Below are 18031 nucleotides of genomic sequence, written 5' to 3'. Positions count from 1 at the left end.
TAATATTCACTTTAAATTTTGCTTAAAATATAACTTATTACACTCCCTTAAATTCAAAGTTAATTCACATTCTGCATTTTTGCGATTCATTCAAATTAATTGTAATTTAAAAGGCATTCTCAATACTGACTTTTAGTTTGCGACTTGACCTTCTGCCCCTCTGGACTGCCTATTAGCTTAAATCTTATGGACCCTGTTAAATTTTTTATTAAAATAAAAAGGTTTTTCAAAACATATATGCACTGGTCCCATCCAGCACTCAAGTTAACACAAGTGTCTGGAGCCAAAGTAATGTGGCGCCAAAGCATGTCCAATACACTGGATACAAATGCAACAAGTCTCATTTGTAGACTCTCTTGCAATCAACTGGTTTTGGTTATGATTGCAATCACAAACACAACTTTTATTGAGCTTAATTAGCTGAATCAATATCTCCATGTATGACTGTTTGTCTTGCTGTCAGGTAAACTGATTAGTCTGCACGCAAAGTGACCGGGCGTTTACTTATACACTCACATCCTTTCCTCAAATGAATATTTTATTGATCAGAGAAGTGCACGTCTGACTCCTGCATTATACATCCTGCAGTTTGTGCACTTTTAGAGTGATTTAACACTGTATTTATCGTGGAATAAAGTGCAATATTTCAATTAAATTCCTTTTAGTTCAGAAGAGAAGCAATGGTATGAGTGTTCTTTTCTGAACTCAGTGCTCTGTTAAAATATTGATTGCTTATCAAACTATAAGATAAAATAAATCAATAACCTGCCACAATGTGAAATATCAAACATCAGTCTTCTTTCTGCAATAAAGTCCAGCGATCATAGTTCTGGTTCCTATAAAGTCGGAATCAGCCAGTTCAATCTTCTAGAGTGGATCTCTTAATTTATTTTCATTCGCTCTTCATTTTTTCATGGCTTCAAAGGGATTTCAAAAGGATCTCTATGAGAGGGGCGCCATCTGTGCTCCTCAGTCGGAACAGGAGTGGGCTGTCAGACCTCACACCTCTATAAAGTTTTGCACGGAGAAAGAAAAAAAGTGGAAGACCAGCCATTTTCATGTCCATAAAATGTGTCTCACTTTCTGCACCAAAAACATTTGTGAGTGTTGAAGCTTGAGGAAGAAAAGAAACTCCATATGGCTGATTGGCACATGCCATTTCATGCTTATTAAATCCAGCACTCAGAATATTGGTGAGTGAATCTGAACAATGTGCACCACTGAAGTGGATGCAATTATTTTAAAAGGAAACACACAGAATAAATTAATTTTCTTTTTAAAATCAATATCAACATTTTAGACTGAACTATGAATGCATGATATAGCATTTTTTTTAGTAGTTTGCATATACTATTAAATCTTTGTTAACATTATACAACTGTTCATTGTTAGTTTAGGTCCATTAATAAATAATAATGATAATAATATTAACAGACATAACTTTTCATTTTAATAATGTATTTGTAAATGTTGGAATTAGCATTTACTAAGATTAATAAATGCATTGTTTCATTGTTAGTGCATGTTAATGATTTAACTAATGGTAACAAATGTAACTTTATGGCAAAGTGTTACTATCCTACCATATATTACCATATACTAGTTCATTTTAAACGGTTCAGCGGTGTAACAAATGAGTTTTCAAAAATGCTAATATTCCCTTTAATCTCTCAATATGAGCTCATAAAGCTGCATGCATACTTATTAGAATTAATTAGCAAAGTGATGCTTATATGGAAAACAGCATGTCACACAACAGGACATCAACTACCCAAATGCTTTCACTTGATATTCCCGGATGCTTTATTCATCAGATTTGAGTTCATGGAAATTCATCAACAGAGTATGTATGGACCTATTAATCATAAGACTTTTCGAATGCATAAATGTAAATGGAGAAAAAAGACTAAGGGCATAGGCATAGGCCACTTAGGCCCATTTAATCCAATTGAAACCCTGATTAGTCTAAAGAGATTGTGTTTGAAGGATACATAAGCAACAAAAAGAAACATGTTCTGTGTGTTGTAATCTGTCTTGCCAAGACTTTGAGCAAATCTTTAGAGTGCATTTTGAAGGATCGGTGAGCTACAAAAGAGTTAAACAACAAAGAGAGAATCTATGCGGTGTGCCAAGAAAACATCTCACCTGTGCTGGATCAATACAGCTGAACTGAGCAGCTGTTGAAGAGATGAAAGCTTTTAGCTGAGCATTATCTTTAGCCATAAAACATTACCGTTTCCTTTCTGAATCAACATCCATCAAGCTGCCAAATTTCTACAAAACATGGCCTATTCAAATCAAAAGAACAATAATAATGCAGCAGAATTGATCCACAAACCCAACCTTTACTAGTTTGCATTAATGTCAGTGTGTTACTCCAGATTCTCACTCTGGATAATTGCTTAAAACACAACAAAATCAGTACAAACAAACTGAGCATTGCTTTCTTTTGAAAGGAATAAAAAGAAGACGAAATGAGATGTTTGTGTGTGTGTGTGTGTGTGTGTGTGTGTGTGTGTGTGTGTGTGAGCCATTGGCATGTTGTCAGCTCAGCTAATTATAATTGTGCTTCTCCTCCTGTGTGCTCACGTTTTTCACTGCCAAAACTTGCCTGTGCTAAAAACTGCACCTTAACAAACCAATGAGAGCTAAGGGGGCCAGAGAGGGGTTTGAAATCACCTGCTGAGATCTGAGCATGGAGGCTGAATGGATTTTCAGTGGGCCTTGCACAACATGCACTGTTAGAAAACGAATGCCCTCCATCATGCCTTACTGATTCTTTGCAGAAAATGAAACTTTCCTTAACTTTTACATTGGACATCAGTTGCTGTCCTTCATGTTGCTAAAATCACCAACTCTGACTTCAAGGAACATTTCACCCAAAATTGAAAACTTGCTGAAAATGTACTCACCGTCAGGCCAACCAAGATGTATATGATTTTGTTTTTCATCTGTACAGTAATTAGGCATTATATCACTTCTTCACCTATAAATCCTATGCAGTGAATGGGTGCCGTCATTTCAAACCGCTGATAAAAACATAACAATAATCTACAAATAATTGACACCAATCCATCTATTAATGTCTTGTGAAATGAAAAGCTACGTTTATCAGCTGTTTGGACTCTCGTTCTGATGGCACCCATTCACTGCAGAGGATCCACAGCTGAGCAATTGATATATTGTTAAATTTCTCCAAATATGTTCTAAAGAAGAAACAAACTTTTTAAAATCAAATTAATTATTTTGGTGTGATTTTCTTTTTTCAGGTCATTTGATCTCTGCCTATGCAGCAGTCCCTTTAAGTGACACTTTTCTACTTTATACAGCACTTTGGCCAACAAAGGTTGAATTTAAATGTGCTTTAGAAACAAAATTTATTTGAATTGAATTGAACTGAACTGACACAAAGTCACTAAACCTGCCAAGATCTACAGCTGTCCTTGTCTATTTTTCTCTGACTTCTGTCTATGCAATTACTTCTCCTTGCCTGCAAATTATTCCTTTTGTTCTCAGTGTGTGCAAGTGTTGTTTTCCTGAATATAAAACATGAATCCGTAATGCCGTGTGGAGGATTAGAGTTGTTGCCGTGTTTGGAGGAGAACTGCCTTATTTTCAGGTTGGCTCCATCTCCATGCACAAACAGCTGCTTACTGTGGGATTAAGAGCCATTGTTCAATGAATCTCAACATGGGCACTGATGTCTCACAGTATAAGCCTTTAATTATGCCAGACACTATTTCAGACATTCAAGACTTTGACTCCAATATATTATAGTTTCAAAACACTCACAGTCAGATCTCTGAATGCACAAGAACAATTGAATAATGGAACAGTTGTTTTGCAAATAAAAAGACACAACAATATTTTTATTATATTATTTTTTGCTTTCATACATTTAAAAAAGTACATATATTACAGTTCAGAAGACCCGAATAATTGTATTATTATTTTAAATTTGTATTAGCTTTATTTTTAGTTTAGTTTAAGTGATCTTAATACTTTATTTTAAACTTCTTTTAATTGAAGTATATTGTATTTTAACTGCATTTCAGTTGTTATTTCATTTTAATAAATGTAATAGTTTTTAATAACAATAATGGTAGTTCTCTGACGTGAATTTTCAGCTTTTCACTTGCATCTTCTTCCAAACTCAAGTTTGCAGTGTTGTGTCTGTGTCTGACAGCTCATTAAAAAAATGCCAGAAAGCAACAAAAGTCCACAGGGCAGTTTCACAGGCTGTGTGTCCATCATCAAAGTCAGAAGATGGCTATATAGAAAAGACACACTACTGATCACCTCCCACCCTGTCAGCTCTCTGTTCTTTAGTCTTTTCATCTGCCCTTGTTTTTGGATTCACCCCATTATTTCTGTCATGCTCTCTCATGTCTCTGCTTTCCCATTGGGCTTAGGGAGCTCTGAGAGCATGTAAAAAGACGTTACAGGACGGGAAAAGAAATCAAATGCTGCTGAGTTCAGCTCAAGTACACCAAAAACTCAAAAGGAATGTGACACTCTACACCCCAGAAATGAAAAGTCATTACACACGATCAGGAGAGATGTTTTGTCAGGAGAATTATACTGTGTATTCAGTCTGTCTAGACTCACAAAGTCATGTTCTGATTGTTATTATTTACTCGTGTTGTTCTCAACCTGGAGTAATTTTTTTTATTACATTTAATATATGTATTAACTCCTTAATTCTTCGTGGCATAGATTCAACAAGGTGTTGGAAACGTTCCCCAGAGAGTTTGGTCCATATTGTCATGATTACATCATGCAGTTGCTGCAGATTTGTTGGATGCACATCCATGCAGAGATGCTCACAAGTCTCTGAGCTAGAGTCCAAGTCAAGTCTCAAGTCTCTGAGCTAGAGTCCAAGTCAAGTCTCAAGTCTCTGAGCTAGAGTCCAAGTCAAGTCTCAAGTCTCTGAGCTAGAGTCCAAGTCAAGTCTCAAGTCTCTGAGCTAGAGTCCAAGTCAAGTCTCAAGTCTCTTTATTATATTAAGTCTCTGGTTATAATAAATGTTGCATCACGTAGAGCGACCCATCCAAGCTGCTTAGAACACTGCATAGCTATATATTAGGAATTCAAAGCATGTAATATGTTATTATGACAACTCTATCTATTAGCGTACAATATCAACTTTGATTTTGGTATATAATCAGTGTAAACAGGCTATTGCAACATGACAAAAACACCAAGAATGCTTTACTTTTAAGTTAATATCTGTATTTTGCATTTATGGATTCAGTAATGGCCTTCTGTCTGTCCTGGCTGTATAGCTGCACACCTCTTGTCTGGCTTAAGAATGAACAAAGCTACGCTGACTTATGTTATTCATACAATACCTACTCACAAATAAACATCAAAAACAAAGCCGGCTGCAACGAATTTCTATGCAAAACAGCTTTTACTACTAACTCTTCCACACAAGAACATTGTTATCACACAAGAACATTTTGATAGAGAACCAAAAATATTTAAAGTAGATAAAATTAGAATAAATAAAATGGAAATGTCTACATACTATTACTACTGTAAACTTTGCAAATAGGACATCAGCCCCTTCAAGTCAATGAACAATAACAAAGTGGGCTGCAATGAAAATCTGTGCAAAACGTCATGGCTCCGCTCCTACCCAATGACAGAGGCACGCAGGTTTTTTTCCACTGGAGTACTCACGTGAAGGATGCGTGCACAACTAATAACTAATATCATCACGCTATAAAGGGTTGGCCTGCGCTGGGTGCGCCCCTCCCCCTATAACTGTTCTGTCTCGCGGAGGAGCTCATTTGTGTGCATCTGTGTGAAACACGCGCTCTGAAACACGCATAGGAAAAATAGAAGAAGAGAAAAATAGAAGAAGAGCCTCCAGCCGTGACTCGACTCCCATCGTTCATGTTTATGAGCCGTTCAAAAGAATCGGTTCGTTCGCGAACGTCACAACTCTAACAGCGAGCTCATCTGACGTTTACTAAAAATTAACATTGTTCACGAGTCCCGGAGCTCGAGTCCGAGTCGAGTCTGAAGTCTTTCGAGGAAGACTGAAGTCACTGTTTGTGCGACTTAAGTTGCACTCGAGTCCGAGTCTCAAACTCGAGTCCCCATCTCTGCATCCATGATGCGAATCTCCCATTCCACCACATCCCAAAGCTGCTCTATTGGATTGAGATCTGGTGACTGTGAAGGCCATATGAGTAAAGTGAACTCATTGTCATGTTCAAGAAACCAGTCTGAGTTTATTTGGACTTTGTGACATGGTGCTGTATCCTGCTGGAAGTAGCCACCAGAAGATGGGTACACTGTAGTCATAAAAGGATGGACATGGTCAGCAACAATGCTCAGGAAGGCTGTGTCGTCTAAACGATGCTCAATTGGTACTAAAGGGCCTAAAGTGTGCCAAGAAAATACCCCCCACACCAAATTACACCACCAGCAGCAGCCTGAACCGTTGAGACTGATCCATGCTTTCATGTTCTTTATGCCAATTCTGACCCTACCTTCTGAATGTTGCAGCAGAAATTGAGACTCATCAGACCAGGCAACGTTTTCCCAATCTTCTATTGTCCAATTTTGGTGTTCCTGTGTGAATTGTTGCCTCTGTTTCCTGTTCTTAGCTGACAGGACCAGCATCCGGTGTGGTCTTCTGCTGCTGTCGCCCATCTACTTCAGGGTTCGATGTGCATTCAGAGATGGTATTCTGTATACCTTGGTTATAACAAGTGGTTATTTGAGTTACTGTTGCCTTTCTATCATCTCTAACCAGTCTGCCCATTCTCCACTGACTTCTGGCATCAACAAGGCATTTTCGCCACACAACTGCCACTCACTATTTTCTCTCTTTCGGACCATTTTCTGTAAATCCCAGAAATGGTTGTGTGTGAAAATCCCAGTAGATCAGCAGTTTTTGAAACACTCAGACCAGCCGTCTGGCTCAAACAACCATTCCACGTTCAAAGTCACTTAAATCCCCTTTCTTTCTCATTTTGATGCTCAGTTTGAACTTCACTTGAACTTGGATGGATGGATGGATTTTTTCAGCAGTTAACAAGAAAAGTGGGAGTACAAATGGACAAATGGAAATGTCAGGGTTATCCACCCCATGTTTTAATGGTGTTTTACAAAAGAAATTTCATTTTTGGGGTACACTATTACTTTAAAGAAGATAAAGCTCATCTTCTTGGTGAAGTGTGAACATCACATGAATTGACAGCAGTGCTCTCCATTATTCTTTGTAGTAAAGAAGGGAGAGTGAGAGAGAGAGACGGCGAGGGGGGAAAGGCACTTGCTTTGATATCCCTTCTCTCGTTTCACAAGTCTCCGCTCTGTCAGTCATAATGAGCATTTATGAATAAATAAACGTGAAAGGGAACCTTAACGAGGTAAACGACTGGCACACATACATAATACAGCATCTTTTTTTACCATATTCAGTCTGATAGAATATCCTTCCAGCAGAGTAGCAATTTCTGTAGCTGGTAATTAGGTAAAGTTCATAAACCTGAGAGTTCAGCTTAGGTTGAAGACTGAAAACATGAAGGATGTATAATCTAAAGACTGACCAACTGAAAACTGAGAGGATTTGCGATGAGAAGATGTAATCACAGAAACTTCACATGCTGAAATATTCAAGAACGTATTCTGAGCTCCTGTGGCATGCAATTTTTTGGCAAGATATCAGATTTATCAGATTTCTTTCTATCAGCTGTATTACATAGATGATTATAGACACATTCATAGAATTACAATATTGCCATTCCTTATAAAATGACTAGCTAACTAGCAAATAACTGGTTTATCAGTCAGTTTTAACTCATATTTGGTGCCCAGTGTTTTAAAACCCTGATAGTACAATAGGGACGTGTTCAAAAGTGTCTCAACGTAATCAGTGTTCAAGTGACTCAACACAGCTGAGGTTTATGACACCAGTGCATAAGACCTACGTTAGTGTTATCACTTTGAAACAGAGGCAGACAGGTCTTTACATGCAGCACACATTCATAGCAAAGATGAAAAACATTAGACTTCAAAAAACCTCTAACCTCCCTCACACACAGACAACCTCAGGCAGATTTCATCCATTCAGAACAATCTGTGTTAAAATAACCTGCACATATTACCAATTTATATCAAATGTTCTTTTTATATGTTCATTTAGGATGTTAGATTTTAGATTTAACTGTATTTGTGTCATACTGTCTTATTCATTGGTATTTGCTTGTGCTCACAAAATTGCATCAGATAAACTTGTTTTCAGAGAGCATATCTTATATGCAAATTATATTGCAAATTAAGGATTTTAGCACAAATATAGCAATTTTGAGAGGATTATGCCCAAAATGAGACTAAAAGAAATTTATGACTTGGGTAGGAAGAGTAAACTTCATAATATCTTAACAGCTAGCTAAACAATTTTTGCTTCTCTTTACATAATTTTTTCTTACAATAATACATAAGAACATCTGCATCAAATACAGCGAAGTATTTGATGGTCTAAAGGCAAGAAAAAGATTTAGGTTTTTATACATAGAATTACATTTCCAGTCAAACAGATTGATTTTAATGCAACTGCCTGCCAGGATGGCAGGATGGCAGTTTAACAATGACAGTTGTGGTATTTAGGTGAGATGTGAATCGGACAAATGCCATTGTTGTCTGACTCTAATGATATAATCACAGTTTATCTCAGCAATGCAGTTGTTGATATCAAGCTTAATTAGTTCAAGCAGTCAATCAAGAAAACTAATCAATCGAAGCTGGAAGTTACAAATATATTTGTATTCTGAATGGTTTGGTTTCTGAAAGACTGGAAACCATTCATCAAATTGGAATTATAAGGTTCTATCTGACATTTTTCAAAATTTGAGTTATTCACATATTCATATTCTGCGACAACTTATTTACATCATGGGATGTTTCTTTTTTAAGTTGTGTATATTTTGGGACTTTTATTTTTAGAATGTCATGGGACTGCTCTGCGATAGCGGAAGAGAGCACAGAAAAACACAAAATCAGTGAAGAGACTAAACAATTTCACACAATGCAATGTTTTTAGAAACCTCATGATCGACTATTTTATTTAGAATCTTGTCAATGACAACCGCCAAAATTCCATAATTGCTGTAGCTATTGTGGAGTTATTTTCAGTTATACACCATGCTAGCCAGCAGTGCTATTCAGATGATAGGTCCGGGTTTCGTAGTCTATTTGCTTTATCCCATAGACTACTGAAGTATGAAATGCATTGTCAGAATAGTCCATCTGCCATCAGTGGTTTAACCGTAACAATATGAAAACGAGAATGTTTTTTGTACACGAATAAAACAAAAATAATGACTCAAACTGCCTACTTTTCTGTGTCAATCGCGCAACAAGTATTCTTTGTTTCTACATGTATTTATGCTTTGATTTGAAAGAAAACAACACATCCTTGTGGCTGTCTTTCATACTTTCTGGACTTTGACAGTGTAACCTACTTGGCAGTCTATGGGACAGTCAGTTGGTTTTTTCTCCAAAATATGTTAAACTGTGTTTCGAAGATAAAGCTTTTATTGGACAAATTTTTTTATTTTGGAGTGGAGTATCCCTTTAATTGCAATAATAAATGTTGGCATGTTATTTCAGCCATACTGGTGTCTAGAAAGAAAGCCACTTCTAATTTTTGAGTTATGTAACAATAATTTATTATTCTTTTTTCCTCATGTAGCACACCTAGAACACATAGACCTGGCTACAAAAAAATTTTACACATCAAAAAGAGACTAAAAACATGACAGCAAGATTACTCAAGGTGTCTCTTCACAACCTGTGGTAGAAAAATGAGCCTCTATACAAGGCACAATGAGAGTGACTGAGATACAGACTGGGTCATTTTGGCATTATAAAGATGGAATAAGATAACATAGACTCAAAAGTATAAATAATGTTCATACAGAACAGTACAAAAATCGTAGTATTGTATACAAGACCATTAAAATGGTATCATCGTGCGTTATGTCAAACGACTCTTGTAAACCCATTAAATTGCAATGAAGACCTTTACCCATGAAGATCTTGATAAGAATCATTACAGATATTTACATTTCAGATTTAAAAGATGTAATGGCAGCAAAAGTTGATATTCAAGTACTGTATTTTATATCGCATGAAAACTTGCCATTTATAAAATACAAATGCAAATGCATGAAAAGAAACACTACATTAAACCACAATGTAGTGTGTAAAATCCTATTAAAACCGTCTTTTATACATTCTAGTACGAAAACACAGCGAGGTCTGTAACAGTAGTGTCAACGTGTCAGTATATCAAAAGAGTTTTAAAACATTCACATTGCTTGAAGTCTTGAGTTTAGTTGAGTTTTCGCAAAGAATTTCTCAGTTTCACAAAACATGAAAAATATCTGCATCTTCACCTTTATAAAATACCCACTTTGAATGAGGCAAGTACATACAGTAAACCAAGACCACCTGGGGTCATGCTTCTTACTAAACTGTGGTGACTGACAGGAAGGCGTTGTGAACTTTGGTGCCCTCAGGTGCTCGTGCTCCATGGCTCATGAGCTCTTGAATGGTCATCCAGTTGTCAAGGATCTTCTTGTTTCGTTTCTTCATCATCTTCTTATGGCTGAGCTCCAGGATGCTGACCTCTCCGCTTGCCGTCCCCATGGTCTCCCTGAGGCACTCAAGCCGGCTCCTCTGCATGAATTCCCTCCTGCGCCTCTGCTCCCTGGCCCGTGCTAACTGCTGCTTGCGTTCTTCTTTACTCCAGTACCGGCCCATCTTCAACTCGCTGACTGCGTCATCATCTGTTGTCATCCCACCGCTGCGTTCCTCCCGGATCCGTAAGGCTCGTTCACGCAGGATGCGGTCCCGTGTGGGCCGACGTGCCACATATCTGGTTCCGTCAGCTCGTACTTTGACCTTCCATTCAAGTCGGCCAGGTGGCGAGGGTCCCGGCCGTCCACGAAGGCTGAGGAGGCTAAGCTGGCTCTGGGAGTACTCCAGAGAGGAAGAGGAATGTTGTTGTAGGAACTGTAGGTAACTCTGGTAGTGTCGTGTGCTGGGAGGCTGGGTTGCTGTGGTGTTGCTGTGGTAGGGTGATTGGTAGTGCCGAGCGGTTGCAACCCTATTCCGGTTTCTTTCTTTCTCACAGCGCTCATCATCAGCTGGAAGCGCTGGGTCTGACTCTGAGGGATTGCTGGGGCTTTGCTCCAAGCTGCTGGAGAAGGCCTGGCTGGGTCCTTGTGAACCAGGACTGGTGATGGGCGTCTGTAAGGGTGGTGTGAAGCTGGTGCACATATAGGCAGGACTACAATTAGGGCTACTTTGGCTGGGTAAAGACAAAATGGGACTATTGTAGGGACTCTGCAAGTTTTGGGTACTCCGAAGGTTCCTCTGATTGGTCAGGTGGACTCGACGATGTAGGGAGTGATCTGGTGAACCTTCAGTGCCCAGTGGGGTCGAGCGGGAACTTTCGGCTGAATTGTAGGCACTGGAGCTGTCTTTATCTTTGAGCTTCTCACTTTGTATTCTCTCAGGATGCTCGTTGATATCTGCAAGCTTGCCACGATGCAGTCGACTTTCCTTATCCGTTCGAGGAGAATCGTGCTTGCTCCTGCGCAGTTGGTGAGCTTGCATGATGCTCTGGCACTCAAGTTCAATGCTGCGCAGCTCTTCGTTGAGCATGTGCAGCTCCCGTGCCACTCCGCTTCCACCCTGCTCCGTCAGGCTGCACTCAATAGTACTGCTTCGCCTGTAGACCAACCCGCATTCTCCACTATTACGGATCTGGCACTTGAGCTCCAGGAGTTGCTGGAAATGGTCACACTCCACTCCATTCTCGCTCAACTTGCCCTCCATACCCTTTTCCTGCCTGGTCAAGCTTACGGTGTCCATAGGAACCAAATGCGAGCCTGCTTCCCACCTGTCCCGAAGTTGTTTTTGAGTCCATGTTTGGGGACGAGACAGCATTTCATGTTCAGAGCTCTCCTCAAAGCTGCATTTCACGCCTCTTTCCTTCTCCATAATGGTAGAGGAACATGTTGCTGAATCTTTACTTGCTGAGGCATCATCATGTCTTTTAGACTGCAAAACAAGACACAACCCCTTAATGCCTTAATGTCATAACATCAAGACTTGGTGCTAAGGAACTTCTGGCAGATATGGTCACACTTACCCGCATTACACAACCAGCGGTTTGAAGAATTCCCTCCTTTTTCTGTTCTTCTAAAATCTCCATCTTCAGCTCCTCTAGGAAATCTTGATGGTCTTCATCAAGCCAGCTTCCATCCATCTAAAAGAGAAGATCCCAATAGGGTTCACAACTTCAAAGACAGAATAAATGGTTAAATATCTACCAAAGCTTGTTAAAATATGTATTCCACCACCTATTTTTGAATGACCAGCAAAGGAAAAAGATGCTTTTTGCAGTTATGCCATCTACTATCACATGATATGCCAAACCTTGACCCCTTAGTTGGTTGGGAGGGCTTTTTAAAGCAATAAATGGACATTGTATTTTAGCTTTTTGCTGCCATTTACATCAAAGCCACATATAGTCACCTGTGAAGGGTTTGGGATCCCTGTTGAAAAAACAACAACAGCATATGCTGGTTAGATACTGTATGTTTTGAAGCATGACAACTGGTTTGAGCTGGTAAAAGCTGGTCCTTAGTTGTTCATGAGCTGATTAAGAAGGTCCTGAGTTTAGGACATGGCCAGCTTAAACCAGCACATCAAAACATCATGCATCAAAATATACCTTTGTTGTTGTTGTTGTTTTTCAACAGGGATTAAAAAATCAGATTTTTACTGACATCATTTTCATTATGTCTCATATGTTTCATAGTCTCAGGTGATTAGCTTACAAAAATATTTAAATAAAAAATCATCACAAACAGAACTGTGGTACTTAATGTGGGCTAAGACAGGCTACCAGTCTCACCTGTCCTTCAGGTCTGGTGACGAGTAAAACTATGGATCTGGAATTTTCATTTGAGAGGAGAGCGACAGCCTCTTCCCTGTTCTGCACGTCATGACCATTTATCTGGAAGAAACATGGACACAGAGAGACTTACACACACACACAAAGCTAATGACAGAGTGTGGGGATTTTCATACCGGAAGCACACTTCATCAGTGACAGAAGTGGAGCAAAATTGCATTTCCACACCCACCCCAAAACTAGGCCCCCCTTCTGAGATAACAACCTCCAGTCAATTATGCATTTACTGGAGGAGAGACTTTGCATCGATTACTAAGACTGCCGACTGGGCTGCAGGAGCCACAGCATTTATAAAATGCTGTTGTGGCGGTACACACCCAGACACACAATTAAGCAGCCTTTGACAGGTGCCGTTCATCTTTTCTTCTATAGAGTAATGGCACTGTCAAAAGAAGATAATAGGGGTGGAGAGAGTGAGACAGACGTGCACTGAACCACTGTATTCATCTCCCTCACGGTTACATCCACAGATGCCTAGTGTCTTTTGTATCTCGCTCTCTCTTTATCTTCCTTTGCTCATAAATTCTCCAAACCTTTAACCCTACTGTCACTGCTGAATGTCACACCAAATTGGTCTACATTCTGCAAAAGCAGAGCCATTTAAAACTGATATTTAAGTGCAATTTATCACGGTTTTCCTATAGCAGAATAAAATTATTATTATTTATTAATAATCTATTTATTATTTATTACTGTACAAAATTTGTACAGACACGCACATTCAAAGCACTATACAGTGGGAAGTCACTATTATGTATAGTCACTGTAGATTTTCACATCTGGATTAACAGAATGATGGATAATAATTTTTGGAAGATTAGGTTGTGAATGTGTGTAAAAAAAACATTTTTCCTACCTGTAAAATTCTGTCTCCCTCTCTGATGCGTCCATCCCTTGCAGCTATGCTGTTGAGCTCGACCTATCAACAGCACAACACACATGGCATCAATATGTAAATTGTCATAATTCATCTCAACACACCAGCAATAATTCCAGGATTTATCATAAAAAGAACTCATTATTGTAATAGATTCATTTGCATATCTGTTCTAAAATGAGAAAAATCTATTACTTTCAGACTATTTACAAAACAAGGCAATATAATACCCCCATATAAAATATAATGACAGGAAGTGAATACTTTTGCTTCTCCCCAAAAGTAATACATGTTTATTTATTCAGCATGCTAATTCAAACAACCATATTCTTTATAAGAATTTATATAAGAATCTATGCTGGTTAACTTTTCTTCTTCTGAAATGAAGGTCTCACACATCAGAGACATGCTGATAGAGGAGGGAGAAAACATTATTTCAGTACATTGAAAGAGCATTATACTAATGAATCCATTTTTAATGAATGATATTTGCATAACATACTCACTCCCCCCAACAGACATGTATTAATAGAACATTTCTGTAGGTTGTTTATGATACATTTTCTAGAGATGATACAAAAAGGAGAAGCAGTTCCCCTTGTTTGATGTCAGGTGCTTCACATTTACACATCTCTGAGTGAGAAATGGTGTAAGAACAGGCAATATCTCTACAATAAGCTAGAATTCTCTCTGTCGATATGCAGTGCCTGTTTTCAGCCTTTGTTTTCCTTTGGTGTGTCAAGTAGGTGAGAGATAAAAAAGTGCCATTTTACACTCCACGGGAGACAGGAGGGGAGCCATTGCTTGCTAATTAAAATCAGCAATTAAAACACTGGAAAACTGTCTGTATGCGGAATAATTTTCCAAACTCGACTTGCTCTCTTCATGCTTGGCCCAGTCCTGGTAGACTTTCGTCTGCCATTTGAACTTCGGAAAACGGGACAATTTTCCATATGAAACACTTTTAATTTCAGTGAAGGAATACAGTGATGTGGAACAATGAGAATGGATCAAACTGAGCTTTTATCTTTTAATTACTTTTCAGAAAATTTAAATTGCTGTTAAAAAGGGTTTGGCCCGATTAATTCGATTGCCTGCATCAAATTTGATGCTCAGTGCCACATCTTACAGGTGAGAATAACGTGTGCTAATGAATTAAACACAGATCACCAAATTACCAGTCTTCATTCTAAACACATAATTCAATTCATTTTCAGTAGATCTTTGTTTGCAAATTTAACTGCTGCATTAAAAACTACAAAATAGAATCTGAAATTATATAAAATGTCAGCTTGTTTCCTTTTTTAACACATTGTCTGTAGAAGGCGATGACTAACCTTGAACTTGGACAGCATGAACTATTTTATTGTCCATGCAAAAGTTTTACATCATTGGTATGATGACCAAATTATACTAGCCCAAATGTTGACCACAATTTTGCTATTACAAAAAAAAAAAAACTTCCACCACCCACCTGACCAACAAAAATGCCTGTATCTTCCTCATCATCAGTGCGGTAACAGAGTGTGAGACCCAGCTTCTCCTGGCTGTTCATTCGACAGAGTTCAATCTCCTGTAACACATAAACATCCAGATATACTGAAACACATGAGTCATCCAGCCGTCTCATTTATTCCATTCAAACCGAACAGAACCTTTTCCCTTCGTATTTCAAGGGCAAGAAAGAGGAACAGCCATCCAGTATAAATAGAAACATTCGCAACTATGAGCTCAGCTGTACTCAGAGCTCAGACAATTACCTTTATTCTCATTTTCAAGGCATTTATTTTCTTATGAAAGCAACTATTAATACAATACTGCAGCTCATTACATTTCACTTTAGTTTGGTTGATCAAAAAGCTTCTAAGCTTCTAAACTCAACAACTGATTGCATTGTTTTAGAGTAGTAAAGTCTGCTTAAATGTTTGGCTTTACATAAGAATGAAATAGATGACCAGTAACGGTTCCTTCGCCTACAAAGAACATCAAACGTGTCCTACAAAAAGGAGTGCCCCGGTGAAATATGATATAATCAAACAGGCACAGGGGTTATATGTCAAGACTAAAGCCTGGAGCAGGTGACAGGACTGCATCTGAGAGACATTCGTCTGTCAAAGGAGAGCAGTTAGCCACATCTCGACATCCCACGAACGCCAGCCTCGGTTCAGTCAAGCAGAACGGCTCATTTATCGGTCGATGGTCCTGACCGAGCACCAGCGTCATACATCAACCGCTCCACCCTCCACATTAACCAGATTTACCACCTCGACTATACGAGGTTTTCCTTTTTTCTTTCAAGAACACATCCACCGAACTGTCAAGTGTCCTTATTTGCCAAATCATTTCTAAAAAAGATACACCAACATGTTCACGGCCACATCTCGTACCACTCTCGTATTTCAGCTGAATCTGGGTTACTGTCAGTCCGCACAATGGATGCAATTCATCACCAGCAGCTTTAATGCGGCTTCATATTGATCTGCTCCAGAAGCTCAGCGATACTTCATATTTTCTGCAAGTCTATTGTTCAGACCACATGCTCATCAAAAAGGATCAACTGACCCGCCGAGCAAAGTAATCCACACAATCTCCTTTAAACTAGTGCAGCCGGAAATGGAACTGGCAAATCGCTGTGATAATTGCACAGATCATAGTAATAATCCAGGATATGTGCCATATTCAGAGAGCTAAAGTGGTTCTGTCAGACTTTTCTCTTGGCTCGGATGTGCTCATGATGGACAGACTGAAGTTATCTTGCATGGAAGAGGTTCATTCAGGCATGAAGACTAATGCAGGACCCATGGAGGAGAGTTAACACCGTGCATAAATCCTGCATATAGCTACTTATGCAGTTTTGATAAACAGATCCAAGAATGAAAATATGCCACCTAATTTGCTAATAGAAAAACTCTTACTGTACATGAAATGAGAAAAATATCCCACAATCTCACTCTTTTGTTGAAACATCTGTTGACATGCTGTTTATGCACCTACTAAAAATTATTACGAATAATGATTCATTAACACATATGCAATTGTTTGTTTTTTTTTTCCAAAATGAGCATGAGACCCAGTAGGAAAGAACATTAATGTCACTAAAATAAAACTAATTACACCTCACTGGAATCTAATTTGCCCCGCTGTTTATTAGTCAAAGGAATAATGAGGGTTCTCAGTCTGTAACATGCTACTCTGAGACATTAATGCCTTTTGAAACTCTCATTTTTAAGAAAGTTTTATTATTAGTATTATTATTTATCGAAATGGTTCATAAAACTGTGAATAATAATTGATTGTAAATAATAATACTATAAAATACTATATTATAAAGTATTAAAATATGAATAATATTAATATAAAGTATAATATAGTATATATAATCAGGTATACATTAGGTGTATGCATTATTATTCAAATGATTTCAGAAAGCATTTTACTTACCTCACACTCGAATTCAACTGCCCTGTCCACCTCTGCCTGAGTGCTGGCCACATATTCCGGACATTCAAAATACTCATGCTCCATAGTCTGAATGGAATGACAACTAGAGAAAAAGAGAATGAGAGAAGCCAACTTTATACACTAGGCTAGTTTTATGCCTGATATGCCTGAACTATAGACCGACCCTGAAGCTATGCGTTACACTCCACAAAAGATAACAGAATTTGTTTGTAGTCTGGGGATGCATGTAATTACAAACAATACTCATTAATCTGTTAACACATCAAGCTGGGGTACAATTGCAAATGCACTGTTCCAAGATCCTAAGCAATCTGTGCAAAGCACACAGACACCCACTCACACAAATGAGCAGGATCTTTGATTTTGCTTACTTGTAGCCAGACAAACAGATTAGAATACATAAATCCAAACAAAACACATTCACATAAAGAGCTAAATAATCAGACGTGGCCTATCAACCGCAAACACAAGCCTTTTTGGGCAAACTGAAGCACTTGGAAAGCTGTAAAAAGGTATAAAACATCAAGAGAAAGCTCTGTGCCAGCATGTTTGATATTTTAGCACTCCATTAGGTTTTAATCACCCTGTATACTACTCATTACAGGAAATGGATAAGGGAAGCCACTACAATAATTACACATAGGCCCTGGCGTGACTTTTATGATGGCAGTGGGGAATATTTCATG

At 38.4% G+C, this 18031-nt stretch overlaps 1 protein-coding gene across 1 annotated transcript in view; it reads right to left on the bottom strand.

Annotated features, from left to right (window-relative positions):
• Positions 1 to 9698: 9698 nt before the first annotated feature.
• The window catches only part of LOC113063460 (PDZ domain-containing RING finger protein 4-like), a 29572-nt gene continuing 21239 nt past the window's right edge, over positions 9699 to 18031 (bottom strand). The window contains exons 3-8 of the mRNA XM_026233886.1: positions 17325 to 17427; positions 15358 to 15456; positions 13863 to 13925; positions 12947 to 13048; positions 12179 to 12295; positions 9699 to 12087 (exon numbers count right to left, since the gene is read on the bottom strand). Coding sequence (XP_026089671.1) covers positions 10489 to 12087; positions 12179 to 12295; positions 12947 to 13048; positions 13863 to 13925; positions 15358 to 15456; positions 17325 to 17427 — 2083 coding nt within the window. The 3' untranslated portion in view covers positions 9699 to 10488. The remainder of the gene's footprint in view (positions 12088 to 12178; positions 12296 to 12946; positions 13049 to 13862; positions 13926 to 15357; positions 15457 to 17324; positions 17428 to 18031) is intronic.

The sequence above is a fragment of the Carassius auratus genome, chromosome 4 (assembly GCF_003368295.1).
Source record: "Carassius auratus strain Wakin chromosome 4, ASM336829v1, whole genome shotgun sequence".
Lineage (NCBI taxonomy): Eukaryota > Metazoa > Chordata > Actinopteri > Cypriniformes > Cyprinidae > Carassius > Carassius auratus.
The sequence above is the reverse complement of the archived record's forward strand: the minus strand, read 5'-3'. Positions and strand labels throughout refer to the sequence as shown.